Source organism: Nuphar pumila, chromosome 2 (genome assembly GCF_984573655.1).
Source record: "Nuphar pumila chromosome 2, dmNupPumi1.hap1.1, whole genome shotgun sequence".
Classification (NCBI taxonomy): domain Eukaryota; kingdom Viridiplantae; phylum Streptophyta; class Magnoliopsida; order Nymphaeales; family Nymphaeaceae; genus Nuphar; species Nuphar pumila.
This window is the reverse complement of record NC_143250.1, coordinates 32,618,938-32,634,860: the sequence shown is the minus strand read 5'-3', so window position 1 is coordinate 32,634,860 and position 15,923 is coordinate 32,618,938. Positions and strand designations below refer to the sequence as shown.

The 15,923-nt window shown below is 40.0% G+C and overlaps 1 protein-coding gene across 1 annotated transcript; it reads left to right on the top strand.

The window, feature by feature from the left end:
* The first annotated feature begins 5,664 nt into the window (after window positions 1–5,664).
* Window positions 5,665–14,491, top strand: LOC149845190 (uncharacterized). The gene is made up of 2 exons (XM_089995591.1): window positions 5,665–5,815; window positions 14,144–14,491. The coding sequence occupies exons 1-2, from the start codon at window positions 5,693–5,695 to the stop codon at window positions 14,225–14,227; spliced, it is 207 nt and encodes a 68-aa protein (XP_089851717.1). The 5' UTR covers window positions 5,665–5,692; the 3' UTR covers window positions 14,228–14,491.
* The last annotated feature ends 1,432 nt before the right edge of the window (window positions 14,492–15,923 follow it).

Sequence of the window (15,923 nt, the reverse complement as noted above, 5' to 3'; positions counted from 1 at the left end):
AAAGAAAGTCAAATGCTAAAGCGATAACGACTTGTACTAAGGAATACAAAATCCTGCAACGATCATTACTTAAGAATGTAAACGATTACAATGATTTACAGTACTGAAAGTTAAATGCTTAAGGCATAACGATATGTACTAAAGAATACAAAATCCTGCAAATATCATTACTTAAGAATGCAAACGATTACTACGATTTACAATATTGAAAGTTAAATGCGTAAGCGATAACGATTTGTACTGAGGAATACAAAATCCTGCAATGATCATTACTTAAGAATGAAAACAATTACAACGATTTACAGTACTGAAAGATAAATGCTAAAACGATAATAAATCGTGATGGAACATATTGTTCCCTAGGACAAAGCTCATGAAGAAAAATCGTAATAGGATATTCATATAAGATGTACAGATCGTGATAGAACACCTTCTATGAAAAATAAATCGTGATCTCTTATATAAAACTAATTGCAATGAAATCGTGATCTCTTATAAAAAATAAATGCTATCACTTTTATTTATGAAGGTCAAACATTACAACGATCTGTTCAGCGGAACATGTGTTAAAAGTATTCAAAAAAGAATTAAATAATTAAAGAATGTCACGTTACAAAAAATCATTATAGAATTACAACAAATAATTATCGGGATAAAAAGAATCGCTATTGTTTATTCAGTGGCACTTGACGACTCATATGAACTATGACATACAAATCGTCTCTTTTTTTCTTCTTGCTGGACTGTCTATCCTCGGTGGCCTTTTGGTTCCCTCGATCTTATTATAAACACTGGTCATCATTTCTACCAGTGACTGCATTTGTCTCCCCAAATTGCTCACCTCCTTTCGTAAGTCCTTATTCTCCCTATCTAACATCGTGAACCTTGTGCCAGAGACAACGTTCTCTTTTGTGAGTTGTGTTTGCTCTTCATCGTGTACTGTTACTGAGGGAATCGTTGTTGTAGCCAGAGGGAGACAATGGACAAGTTTTAGATGTTTGGATGACACATGATGGGGGACAAGAGTGAGGCATGGGTTCCCAATATTTTTGGAATTAGAAGGGATCATATTGTCGTTCTTTATAATCATACGCTATGGCACAGATACCTCCTGTGTTTCAGCTGTCCAATTGTTCTCTGTAGCGTTCATGCCAATTCACATTCCTGACCCCACCACTATTCATCTTCTTTCTCACTTCCATAGGCTTCTTTGAAATAGTCTATCCCAAGCCAGATTATAGGAGAACTCGATTACCATGCTGCAACTCAGCTTCATAATTGCTAAACAACCAAATATCGCGATCAAACAGTCTTGCACCCTCGGCAACAAGCTCTTGGTCCTCGTCCTCCCCATCTCCATACAGTCTTCACACAACCTGCACATTGGAGATTATGGTTTAGGTATAAACAATTATTCATGCTAATGAATGCTAAATATTAAAATTCTTTTTAATAACAAGTGCTAAATATATTACAATGAGTGTTACTAAGAATGCAAATGATTATTACGATTTACAGTACTAAAAGATAAATGCTAAAGCGATAACGATTTGTACTAACGAAGACAAAATCCTACAACGATGATTACTTAAGAATGCTAAACATTTCAATGATTTATACTATTGAATGATAAATGATGAATCGATTATAACCGATTTTAGACCATTTACCTCATTTAGTTGCAGCCCATCTAAAATAAACTTAGCATTATCCTCCTTGACAATTATTCTAGCCCATCGACCGTTCTTTGGAAAACCACAAATCGTAGGGCCACACTGAGGACACAATGCGACAATATACTCTCATGCCTACAAAAATAATATATTAGTAACACTACAACCTTCAACGAGCTTAGTCTACAAGTACTAAATATGTAATAACCAAATACCTGAACAAATGGCCAAAACCCACCGACGATTTTTGTACCTTTACTCGCACGATAAAGTTGATTGTACAAGTGTGCGAGCATAACAGCACCCCATGCATAGTTGTCGACTTCGTCTAAGTCTTTTAGGTACTGCAGTCACAAATAACTTATTCTCGAATTAGAACAATCGAAAAATAAAGTAAGACAAAAAAAATAAAGAAGGAAGTAGCGCAACTCTTGGTCAGCTCTTTCAGATGCACATGTAGCGGACCGACCTTCTCATTTATTACGGAAAGAAGAAACTTTCATCGATGTGAAATTGCTTCAAGCAGAAATACATTGACTCCAGTCATCCATCGACATTCTTAGAAGGGCCGTGCACTTTTTTCTTGCGTTATAGTTTGAATCCCGTAATAGGACAACACTGCCATGACACTTAAGAACAATAATCTGTGCTATATCTTCTAGGGTCATGGTGATTTTAAAAGAATCAAACTGGAATGTGTTCGTCTGATGATTCCACTTATTTACCAGGTGGGTCATGGTGTTCGAGCACGTTTCAAAATAATGCTGGTCCAGAAGGCCACCGAAGTGCATATTTCGTAATCGATCCTTCTGATATGCACTCAGCTGACCATACCACGACAGAACTAGAGGCCACTGAGACCGCCCTCCGAGCTTTTCACCTGATGCTCTATTTCTCTTCTAACCTTTCTGTAACACAAAATAACATATTATTCGTATCAATTGTAAATTAATCATATTTGTACTTATACACCTAGTTGTAGACAATAATCGCTATAAATAATAATCGTTGCACACACACTATCACAGTAATCACTAACACAATAATCACTATACATAGTAATCACTATACATAGTAATCGATATCACAATAATTGCTATACATAGTAATCAATATCACATTAATCGCTATACGAGGTAATACCTATCACAGTAATCGCTATCACAAAAATCACTATATATAGTAATCGTTAACACAGTAAATCGTGATAGACATGATCAATTTACGTACCTTGGTCGCACTTTTCTCCTCTTCAACCCATCCCTCCAACCTCTGCCTTTCTTGTTGCTCCACCACCTCCCACTGCTTTTCTACTACTACCGTCCTTCACTCTATTGCCTCCGTCCTCTGCTTTTCAATTTCTTCCTTTCTTTCCCTTTCATTCTCTTCCTCCTGCTTTTTTCTTTCCCTTTCCTTTTCTTCCTCATCTTGCTTCTTCCTTTCTCTTTCCTTCTCTTCCTCGTCCTCTTGCTTCTTCCTTTCCCTTTTCTTCTCTTCCTCCTTTTGCTTCTTCCTTTCTCTTTCCTTCTCTTCCTTGTCCTCCTTCTCCTTCTTTTGCCTTTCCTTCTTTTCCTCGTCCTTCTTCTCCTTCCTTAGCCTCTGATGCTTCTTCCTTTGCTATTCCAATTCCATATTCATCATTTGTCTTTCCTTCCCTTTCTCCTCTTTCTTCTTCTTCAATTGCCTTTCCCTCTCCTCCTCCTCTTCCTTATTCTTTTTTTGCCTTTCCCTCTCCTCCGCGTCCTTCATTTGCTTTATCCTCTTTCGCTGTGCTAAATACTTCCAGATCATCTTTTGCCTTTTCTTTTCTTCCTCCTCCTCCTTATTCTTCAATTGCCTTTCCCTCTCCTCCTCATCCTTATTCTTTTTTTGCCTTTCCCTCTCCTCCTCCTCCATCATTTGCCTTTCCCTCTCCTCCTCCTCCATCATTTGCCTTTTCTTCCTTTTCTTTTCATTCTCCTCCTTCTTCCTTTGCTTTTCCTTCTCTTCATCATCATTCTTCTTCATCTTTAGTTTTTCCTCATTTTTTCTTTGATCTTCAGCCTCAATATCTGATGGATAATCCTCTGCATAATACAATTCCAACGCTTTGTCCCTGTCTTTATCATTCTCAATCTTCATTATATTTTGGTACATTTCATAACACTCATATAGATAGGACTGGTAGATAACTTCTTTAATATTCATCCCATAGAACGAAGGATTATTTCTTGTCTGACGAGCTGTAGACATTGCTAACCTGCACAACACATAAATTTAACCGCATCATTATACATTACAACCGCCTCTCCAAGTATATAATAATACAAATTATCCTATTCGTTAAATGATCACCAATATTACAAATCATCGCAATATTTGGCTTCATAAGTAAACATCGTTGTAAGATTTAACAAATTTAAGTATAAATCGAGGTAACTTTATAAATATACATCGCTATTGCTTTAAATGTACAAATCGTTGTATAAATCACAACCTTCATAAGTACATATCGTTGAAATGTTTGGCCTTCGTAAGAACCAATCATGTTAACAGTTTTTCGATGCCCATAAGGTGGATATGTATAAATTGAGTTGTTTCCGTATGATAATATGTGTTATTTAGCATGAAGACGACTACTCAGTTGTAAGATTTAGCATTCAGATTTACAAATCGATTCGTTTGCCTAACAAAATCTTACACGAAACTCACCGAAATGATAGGAATTTTGGTAATCCGACAGTCAAGGAGAAACACCCACAAGGTAGACGCAACCGATGGTGGCAACGATGCTGCCATTGCGCAGAAGACGACAAAGGATGCTCTAACGACAACAGAAGAAGGAAAAGGATTTTGGTAACCCGACAGTGGAGGAGAAATACCCAGAAGGTAGATGCAGTCGATGGTGGCAACGATGGCTACGGTTGCATGCCCTATGGATAGGGGTGGGCTTGGCAGACCCCAACCCGTTACAACACTATACCATTGTGTTCTGAATCTGCAACGTCCAAAGACAAGCAAAACAGCCAACTTTTCCAAATGATCCTCTCTATCCCTTGCAAATGGCCGACCCGATATCAGCTGACAAACCCATGTATATGCTGAAAAGGGAATCTGCAAGGCTCCCCACGATTTCCTGTAATGCGTTTGGAAGAAATTGCATGACCAAAATAAATGCTTCTCGGATTCAGAATCTTGCTGGCACATCAAACATCGATTTGCAAGGTGACAACCGTGCTTCTGAATACGGTCAAGTGTATTCACTCTTCCAACCAAGAGTGTCCATGCAAGGAAAGTTGCTCTCTGCAATTGGTCCTACCACCCATAAGGCATGCATCGGTATGGAAAGAATGGATAAGCTATGAGATGCTGTCTGACGACAATTACGTTCACCTGCAGCAACCTGGCCTCAAATTGGGACAAATAAGTGGAAGATATAGAGAATGACTCATCAAGGGGCATCACCTAAAGCAAGTCTGTCACCACCGTTCTGGTAAGAACAGCTAGCACACACGTCCCTGGACTCTGCTCGTCTTCTCTCCATTCAGCGCGACGTCTTATTCTCCGCAAAAGTAACGCCAAAAAATCTTGCCAAAAAACCCCCGATAAATTACGCTTTAAACTCCCTCCATACGTATGTCAAAAAGATTTGTGGACACGAGCTTGAAATTTTCTCGAAAAATATGACACGGGGACACATAATTGATCAATATTTAAGAAGTAAAAATCTAAATTTTTGATATTTAATAATAAAAATGCATTTTATCGAAAATATAAAAGTATTATTAAAAATATTAAAATAATAGCCATACGTGTCAGTCTCCATGCCGATTGACCTGAGCGTGTCCCACTCGCATCTTTTAGGACATATACCCAAAATGGCGCATCCTTGTGAAACAGTTCCATCCCGGACCCGCCGTCAGATCAGGTAGGGCATTTCCGTTATTCTCTTAAAAATTAGGGACATAATAAATATTTGTCGCCCTTTAAAAGGGAAGGCGTGCCGCAGACCCCCACCCTAGAGAGAGAGAGAGAGAGAGATGACGAGGGGGAAGCAGAAGATCGAAGCGCAGAAGCGGAACGCCGAAAGGAACCAGAAGCAGAAGGGTTCCCAGTTCGAGGCCAGAGCCATCGCCCTCAAATGTAGCTGCCCCATCTGCAAGGTTCTCATCTCCCCCCTCTCTCTGTCAGATCCCTTCTCTTCTTCCGATTTCGTTCTGATTTGCCCATTTTCTCTATCATCGTCGATGGCAATCGTTTTCGTTTTTTCTTATACACTAGGTCATTGTATTGATTTGATGAAAATCCTTTTCCTCTCTTCCCTTTAAGCTCCTTTCTTGATAATTGCATCATTTTTCTATTAGGGTTAGGGCGTGTTGGAATTGAGTGGTTACCCTTTGGATTTGGTAAGGCACTCTACTGCTGTTAGAGAACAATTAGCTGACCTGAAATTGCAAATTATTATAGATCGCTTGTTCATGGAATGGAAGGAATTGGGAGAAGTAGGATCAACCGGGAACGACTGGAAAATAGAAAAATTTGGAAGGAGTCTCAAATTTGGGTTGACTTCACCTGTCGGGTTTTCTTTTCTTTTCATTCCACTGTAAGAACGCTGGATCCGACAGATTTTTCATCCATTATGGAATTTGTTTCATTGGAACGGTCCTCATAATGGAGTCGTTGAATAGCCTGATAAGGAAGTGGGAATGAATAGTGAACTAAGTCCGAGACTTGTATGTGTTTCCCTTAGGGTGGGAAATGCGTTTCCCATAAAATTTTTGGTGTTTCCCACACGTTTTGGAAATGGGGTGTTTCCTGTTTCGGAAGCTGTTTCCCGGGAAACACTGTTCCCATCCTTCTATAGCGTCTTTGGTAACCCTGTTTGGAAATCCATATATCTTATCACAATTCATAGCAACAGTATCTTCTACCAATACGCTTTCATGGGAGGTTTTGGGTTGTTGGTAAGTCAAGGAAGCCCTTCAAATTATGGTAATATGATGTAGCAAGTAGTAAAAAGTGGATGATTTCTCATCTATGGCCCAATAGTTTCAATTATTTTCTCGTCTGATGATAATCGCTAGGTTCATTTCATGCTTGAATATAGGTGGCTCCTTGCAGCCTTAGGTGAAGCAGTGGAAATGATGGTAGAAATGGCGGACATAAGCTTGACATAAAATTAGTTAGCTTTTGGTATATAGACTGGTGTCTATCCTAGCCTTAGTTGGTCATATATCAGTCTCTTCTCATCCTCAATCACAATTCTCGGACCATTGGATTTCTCACCCTTGTCTCTTTATGGGATTGCTCAATGTAACTTTTTGTTCTTTTTCATCTCTTACCACTTTTGTTGTATATATTTTGCAACTGACTGAAATCCCTCTTTGTTCTTTTTATTGTTCTCTTGGGCTTTCTATCTATCTCCAGTCTTGGCTTTTAAGGGAACCTTTATTTCTTTATCTACTTCATATCCTCTCGCACTCATCACTAGGGGTGGCAATCGGGTCGGGTTGGCGGGTCAGCATACCTCAACACGAACCCGACCCGTTTATTAAACAGGTCGGCTGTGGCAAACACGAACCCGGCCCATTTATTAAACGGGTAACCCGACACGACACGGTTAACCCATTTAATAAACGGGTCAGGTCGGGTAAACAGGTTGGTGGGTTAGCGGGCGGGTCGGGGTCGGGTAAACGGGTTGGCGGACGGGTTCGAGTAAATGGGTTGACCCACCTGCCTAACCCGTTTATTAAACGGGTCAGCCGGGTTGGCGGGTTGGCATACCCCTAACACGAACTGACCCGTTTAATAAACGGGTTAGGCGGGTCGACCCATTTACGACACAAACCCGTCTAAGAAGCGGGTTGGCAGGTCGTGTCAGATTTTGCCACCCCTACTCATCACATGTGAACCAAAATGATCACCTATTTCATTTCCTTAACGGTTGATCATCCACTCACTCCATTTGGGTTCTATCTGCCTTTCAGAGCCTCCTATCGTGTTCAATGATGTTGTAAAATAGTACAATATGGTATGAATATGAGAAATCACAACTTCACATCTCCATACCACACGAAGCATCCCCTGTATTTGAGAAATCTTAACATCAATTCTCCATACAAAAAATCATAAATATTAAATAACGCTTGCCATTGGTGATTATTTGAATAATTAATTCGTTGAATAATAAAATAGGAAAAACTGGGTAAGATCACGTATTCTAAGCTCAACATGATTCAATATTGGTTGGACTCATTTGGTATGGTCTACCATACCTGGGTTTGTTTGGTTTCTCTCATGCGATATATCTTGGTTAGACCCGTGTATGTAAGTTATAGGTCACCACACCATTAAAGGAGACAACAGGATGGGTCTATATTGGAACTGCATGGAAAGTTACAAAAGTAGACAATCCATTACCTAGTAAGATTAAGCCAATGTTGGTTTGGTTGGGATGGACCGTCATGATTTGATGCAGCTACATATGGGTTCTTCTCATCCGCGAAGATTATGACAAGTAAACAAATGATGATAAGAACAACAGTTTTATAGTGATGTGGATTATTATTAGTGTATTGTTTCAAGAAGAACTAGTAAGGTGCTTTATTGCATGTTTTACTATTTTAACATAATTTATTTCTTCAAAGTGATGATGTTCTAGCAGTCACCATTGCATTAAAATCATATAGAGCTTTCATTTGTGGACTTTATTGATCATCTATTTATTTTACTGCACTTGATGTTTTTCGCCTTTCTTCCATTTACGATTTTTTATACATACGTTCTATGAAGATATCTAATAAAACTGTCCACTTGCTAACTAGCTTCTGCATAAAGTCTTAAAAAGATTTTCATTTCTTGTTCATTAATTGCTCATGGTGGTACCATTGAAGGTGATTTTTAGCTTATTGGCATCTACAGATTGGAGGGATGAGGTAATCATGAATAGTTTTTATGTTCATGTTAGAGCTCTAAAAGTGAGACTTGTTCCTTTTTGGAACTTGCTTTCCACAAAGGCTTGCTCATCATTGCAGTCAGATGCTACCGTTAAGGGTTTGTCCAATCAACATGGTAACATATATTGGTGGAACTCAACCATTACAAGTTGCTTTAAGCGTTGGGATCTGGAATCTGCAGAACGAATATTTGATGGAATGCCTGAAAGGAATTTGGTAACGTGGAACTGCATGATATCAGGCTATGTATCAAATCATAGACTTGTCAAAGCACATAAAATATTCGACTCTATGCCTCGGAAGAATGTTGTATCTTGGACAGCACTGATGAATGGATATGCAAGGTTTGGGAAGTTGTTGGAAGCTCGTGAATTGTTTGATCAAATGCCTGAAAAGAATGTCATTTGTTGGAACACTATGATATCCGGGTATATAAACAATGGGAGTCTCAAAGAAGCACGGAAGCTTTTTGACGAGATGCCCATGAGAAACTTTGTATCATGGGCAATCATAATTGGGGCTTATCTCAGGCATGAGAATGTTGTTGAAGCAAGAAACTTGTTTCTTCTGGCACCTGAGCAGACCATTTCTCTTGCCAATGCAATGCTGTCTGGGTATGTTGAATTAGGTTATTTTGAGGCTGCATGTGAACTATTTGATAGGATGCCTCAGAAGGATGTAGCTTCATGGACTATTATGATAACTTTTTTTTCACGTTGTGCGAAGATGGAGAAGGCAAGATGCATATTTGAACAGATGCCTAATAGAGATGTAGCAGCTTGGACTGCTATTATTCGAGGCTATCTACGAAATGGGAATATTGAAATTGCACGGGAATTGTTTGGCCAGATGCCACAAAGAGATATTATGGCCTGCAATTCGATGATTAGTGGCTACATCCAGAATGGTATGCTTGAAGATGCTTTAAAATTGTTCTGGCAGATGCATAGAAAAGATATTGTGTCATGGAACTCCATTCTACAAGGTTATGTGCAGAAAGATGACATGGACAATGCACGTAATTGGTTTGAATTGATGCCTCAAAGAGATGCAGTTTCATGGAATACTCTGATTTCTGGTTATCAATGTTGGGAAGCACTTTCTCTATTCTCCAGGATGATTAGCGAGGGATATAAGCCTGATCAAGGCACTTTTACAGTTGTGATCTCAATTTGTTCTGGTCTTGCTGCATTAGGGTGGGGGAGAAAGATCCACCTTCACACGATCAGATTTTGTTATGAGCATGATATTCTGGTGCTAAGTTCACTAATTACCATGTATTCCAGATGTGGTATTCTGAGTGATGCTGTATTGATTTTTGAGCGGATGTCGAGGAGGGATATAGTTGCATGGAATTCTATGATTGCAGCACATGCTTATCATGGGTTCACATCAGAAGCATTTAAGATCTTCCTTGATATGAGGACAGATGAAATCAGTCCGGACCATGTGACCTTTCTTGGTCTTTTATCTGCATGTGTTCATGGTGGTTTGGTAGATGAAGGATGGAAATATTTCAATTCAATGCATGAGGATTGGAAATTGATGCCTAAACCAGAACATTATGCCTGTATGGTTGATCTTCTTGGTCGATCTGGTCGCTTTAATGAAGCCATTGAATTTATAAGAGAAATACCACTAGGTCTTTCAACTACTGAATGGGAAACCCTGCTAAGTGCATGTAGAATTCATGGGAATCTGGATCTTGGGGAAATTGCTTCCAAAAAGGTCATGAGTTTGCAACCATTGGATGGAGGAGTCCATGTACTGGTTTCAAATATGTATGCAGCAAGTGGAATGTGGAGTGATGCAGCAAATATTAGAACTCTAATGAAGAAACAGGGATCAAGGAAGCAGCCAGGCTGTAGTTGGATTGAGATAAATGGAAAAATTAATGTATTTTTTTACGATGATAGGTCTCATCCTCAGAGTGAACATATATATGATCAGCTTGGATCCTTGGCAGATGTGTTAGAAGATGTTGGTCATTTACAATAACACGAGTGGATTTGAATGAAGGGCCTTATTTGTCCCATGCTATTCATATTCAGCTCTCACTTGTTGCACTCACATGATAAAATAGGGGACTGTCCGTGCAGACCGTAAATTAATACTGTCTTGATCTTGTGTATAAAGTGGAATTCCCAATTTTCGATTTCTATATCTATATTATCCATGTAGTCCATCCAATCATGCCTATTCACATTGGTGGTTATTTAGTTGATGGAAGCATTGCATAGTCCAAACATGAAACCTGTGTTCTTGAAATGCACAATCCCGTAGTCTTTCCCTTCCAGTATTTCTTATGCCACATGTAATTGTGCATACTATTCCAAGATTCTGATTTATTGAGAACTCCATGAGCCAGGAAATGCAAAGATCCTGCTGGGGGTGGGGGGGTCTTCCTTGTTCCCTTTAACCTTACCTTTGTGATGATTACATCTATTCAATGTGCTCTTCTGCAGCATCTTCATTATGTCATGATATCTTTTAATTTCTTCATGAAATTTCTGGGTTGGTGAAGAATACTGACCAAGATGATCACTTAAAAATAGCCTAGTAGTCTTTGCCTTGCTGAAGAAGGATATGAAACTTTTTCAAGTCCAGAATCTTTATCTTTTTTTTTTTTCAAATTGTCAAAAAGAATTTTGTTTGAGTAGTGGACCAGTACAGGATACGGCGATATGCTTGCAGTTTAGAGAGTATTGCAGGTGAACACAGTAACTGAAGGGCAGTATGGTGTGATGCTAGTTCCAAACATCAAGGACCAATCTTGTGATCTCCCTCACATCCCATCTTTTCTTGGCCCGAGATTTGAATTCTTATTGACTGTATTCTTGTAGTAATAAGTAATGGTGCAAATTTCCCAGCATTTCTCTCCTTCCAAACACATCATCAAGCAGTGAGGAGTTGCAAGTGGTGGTGCAAACTACAAAAGTGCTGCTTCAAAAGCTTTCTGCAGTAGGGTTTTATGTGTCATTCCAGAGGACTAAATTGGCTATTGAGAATGAAGGAATATTAGATTATGGGTACTAACATATCCAGACCTTAATTCATTACCGACACCAAAACTAATTCGGTTTTCTGAGAACAAGAATTATTTCTCCTCACTCAGGGATCCCTTCTTAGCTTCTATGCAACTCCTATTTTGAATGACCAAATATTGGATGCTCTGGTCAGCCTTATATGCAACTCCTATTTTGAAGTCTTTGGTGTCAATGGGCACAAGCATTTTGATAGGAGAAAGACAATTTAGGGGTGAGGATTTCAATATGTTCCATTAGAGCTTTGTATATGATTCTCGTGTCTTACCTAATTGATGTGAAGGTTGGATATCTGTCCTATTGGTTGCATTTTTTCTTTGGGAATCAAAACCAACATATGTTCCTCATGGGTTCTTTTTTATGAAACTTTAGGATGTTCATACCAATTCTGTTAGAATTCCAAAGCCTAGTCATTGAAGAGGATGGAAAATCCATATGAACCTGAGCCTTTTAAGGACTAGATTTAATGCATTTTCTTGTATCCTCCTCTTGAGGTAGGCATTCAATCTCTTTGGTGGTCTACTAGGTAGATGGAAGATCCACTCCGAGTTCAGGTTCTGTTTCCACCTCAAATTGATTTTAGAAAAGCAGTGACCAATCCATTTGCTGGAAAATCTTTGCCACTAGCTAGAGCAATCATTAACAAATTGATTTCTTCTTCTTCTTATCTCTTGCTCTTTTGCAGTATCTCTCTCCTCTCTCAGTGTCTCTTGTTAATAGACCATGTTCACATTAGAATTGTAAACTGCCTCAACTAAGTTCTATTAGTCATTATTGAAACCAACTCAAGTTACCAAAGCTGCCAACTAGAGAGAATCAGCTGCTGGCCAATGCTGTGTTTCTTTTGGTTGACCGAAAAGCCAATCAATTATAAAACCAAAGGGAAAAACAAACAGATAAACTTAGCAAATAAGTTATGAGCAGAACATAGTACACGAAAAAATGTGAATGTATGCATAGATATATATGTATTGATAGTCCCCATTGCATTACATTGCATAACCACTATCTATCTACCTATATATATAGGGAAAGGGGATCGTCTAGCACCTGGATGGTCCAAAATCTCCAAACCCATGATCATTGGATTACCAGAATCTGACGATCTTGGGTTGTTTAGACCCTCTCTCTCTCTCTCCTTCGCCCAATTGCTTCGATGCTTGTCCCCTCCCTCCACCGCTTCTTCCCAGCAACCATCACCTCGGAGAGCAGTCACCCATGGTTAGCGGCCTAACAATTGGAATTCCTAGTAAGCATGAGTCATCAGCTCACATTGACTATGTCCCTGCCCTTTGTACACACCGCCCGTCGCTCGTACCGATTGAATAGTCCGGTGAAGTGTTTGGATTGTGGCGACGGAGGCGGTTCACCGCCTAGGACGTCACAAAAAGTTCATGCCAGTGGTCTTTTTTTCTTTTTTGTTTTGAGGGTGTTAGCCCACCGATGGCCACCCAACTGCAACCTGCCGTTTGTGGGCAACCACTGGTCGGCCGTCTAGCAGAGAGAGAGAGAGAGAGAGAGAGAGAGAGAGAGAGAGAGAGAGAGAGAGAGAGAGAGAGAGAGAGAGAGATGTCCAACTCCAGCGGATCGCAATGCTTCTCCACACCCAAGGATGACACTCTCAAAAGCTAGATCTTCGGAACATTGACTCTACGAAGCTCTAAAGAGATCTTTTTGGGCCCGCGGAAGAGGGATGATGCCTTCGGACAGAATCATTCTTGTCTTTCTTCTGCTATCTTGTCAAATATGCACCTCCTTAAATCTTCAGCCTTTTGACTCCATTGCATCTAGGACTCTTAATAAGATAAGATCTTGGTAACATGTTCCCGTTTATGTGACCCTTTTGCTGTTTCTAGGTTCTCCTCTTTTTATGTCGACTTTACTTTTTCCAATGCTCTTTCAGAATATTACAGGTCTCTGTGGTTACAAAGGGACATCCGTGCTTGTTTCGAACTCTAATAATCCTACAAAATCTTTGCTTGGTCATGTAACTTTTCATTTTTTTTCCTGTCTGAGAAAGAATCTGGTGATATACATTCCCTTGGAAGCAATCATTCTGTATGTTTTTTGTGGACAACACGCCCAAATTGCTGAATAGGTGACGTCTATTTAGCATTTGACTAGACACTGGGCAACTCAGTAAATCAGTTCTACTAAGTCACATGACTGCGTTTCTGTTCTCTGGACTATTTTCTATCAAACTCATGGGCCTGAGTGGTTTGATCTGGTCTTTTATGCTCTTCTGATGCATCTCCTAAGGAGCTTGCTGTGCCCTTTGCTTCAGTGCCTCTTGTTATGCAAGTTTATATGATATGACTCCAATGATGACCTCCACTAGCCATGTTGACATTATATATGCATTTGATGAAAGCATATTGCTGATGACATCAGTCATTGCTTAGGCAAAATGTTCTATACGCTTGATGAATTGCATAATGGTGTATCTATGTTGATGCACATGAGCAGTGATACTTTGTCTTGTGATCTTCAGGTGCAGCTAGCAAATTCAAACCAGCTTGCAGATCACTATGCCTCAAAGCATCCAAAAGAGAAGCCCCCAAGCGAATCCGGATGAGTTCCTATGCATGATGTCCAGCTCTGCGATTGCTGTTGGTAATGTGGAATCAGGATCTGGTTGTATATCTACTTCCTGTTGCGAGAACAAACCACCTTGCCTTCTTTTTCTCCTCGAACAATAATCCCTAATGCAGAGATTGGAAAGGAAAAGAAAAGAAAATCCTCGACCTTCCCAGGAATATGAATAATATCATGTTTCTTTGTGTATTAGTTGTGTACCTTATGTGGGAATTTGTAAATGACAGATAGCTACCTTGGACTCCTGAGGCTTCTTTGATCTTTGCATTTGCTTGGTTGCACCATGCCTGTTGCAGGTACTCGTATCCCTACTAGTGGAGCTGTTAACCACCTGAGATTGTTGATCTTCTATCGTGGCATTTATGGCTAATTGCAGTCTCCGTGTTTTTTTTTAAACAGCAGAAACATAAAAAAGAGGCTGACACCAATGTTTCACGTCTTATGTGCTCTATTCTCTGTTCCAGCTAAAGCCTCCGGCAACCACATTCTCATTTTTGTACATTCCTGCAGGCTCATATATCACGTTTGGTGTAAAAGCAGGTGGCCCTTGAATGTGCTTGACCGGGCTACCTTGCTGTGCCCTTTGCTTGGAAGGCAGCTTCTCAAGCTCTTGAAAACATCAATCTGTCAGACATGGTGTTTATTTTCTTGAGGGTGCCTGCCTGTCAGGTCAGGGCGAGCTCTGGCGGTAATCTGTCAGAGCTCACTTTGATGCCGCTCATCCATGCGATGAAGGGCATCCAAATACCATGGTTGGACTCTGTCTTTTAGATTGGTCCCACGTTTTTTTCAGAGCTGTTGCCCTAGATGAACAGCATCTAAGGTTTGCAATGGCTGAAAAAACAATTCCACCCTTGGTATTTGGGATGCCGTTCATCACATGGATGAATGGCATCAGAGAGATCTCTGATTGTTTACCGTGGTGCTGGCTCTGACCTGATACTCTTTTCTTGACACTACAGCAATTCTCTTTCCGTCCTAAAACCATTTAATTTGAAGTAAAGCTGAGAGAATTCAACACACCTTCCACAGCTACTTGCTGTCCAGTATGGGTAGGGGTGGCCTGCAGGTTAGGACCGTCAGGTACCTGAGGCCGGGATTTGGTTGCCTACAGCCTGAAATCTGATCAGACATGGGCCTGGGCCAGCTCGTAAACCAGGCTGGGCTCAGGACTGGTTGAGAAAATTTTCAGTGAGGCCACCCAACTCGAACTTGGTCAGGTTCATGTATATGGGCCTTCCATCTGATCTCAACCTGTTTAGACCTGTGATCAGCCCAAACCTGACTAGGATCAAGTCAGGAGGCAGGTCACGTTTGGGGTCTGGCTTGTCGAGCTCTAATGAGCCTTGGGTCGGACTGTGCCAGCCCGTCTCCACCCTTGAAGATGACTCACCTTGGAATGCCATCAACACGCAATGGCTCTGACCAATTTCTCTTTTTCTTTAAGTTGGAGGTAGCCTCACATCTGTCTATTTTTTTTCATTTTGGGCCATCTTAAATTATATAAAAGTAGGGGTGGATGCCTAGTGCAGTCAAAGAATTTCTTTATTTTTTTTGAAAAATGATTGTACTATCCTTGCAAGATAGCATGCTTCCTGAAATGTTCAACAATTTGGCTTTTCCAAAATCTCTTATTCTCAACTTTTATAAGACATTTTTTTTCCTTTGCACATGCA

Bases quoted from the DNA above. Each gene is read 5' to 3' on its own strand.
- LOC149845190 (XM_089995591.1), top strand. From the start codon at position 5,693: ATGACGAGGGGGAAGCAGAAGATCGAAGCGCAGAAGCGGAACGCCGAA. The intron at 5,816-14,143 runs GTTCTCATCTCC...TGTGATCTTCAG, and splicing joins GTAGCTGCCCCATCTGCAAG to GTGCAGCTAGCAAATTCAAA.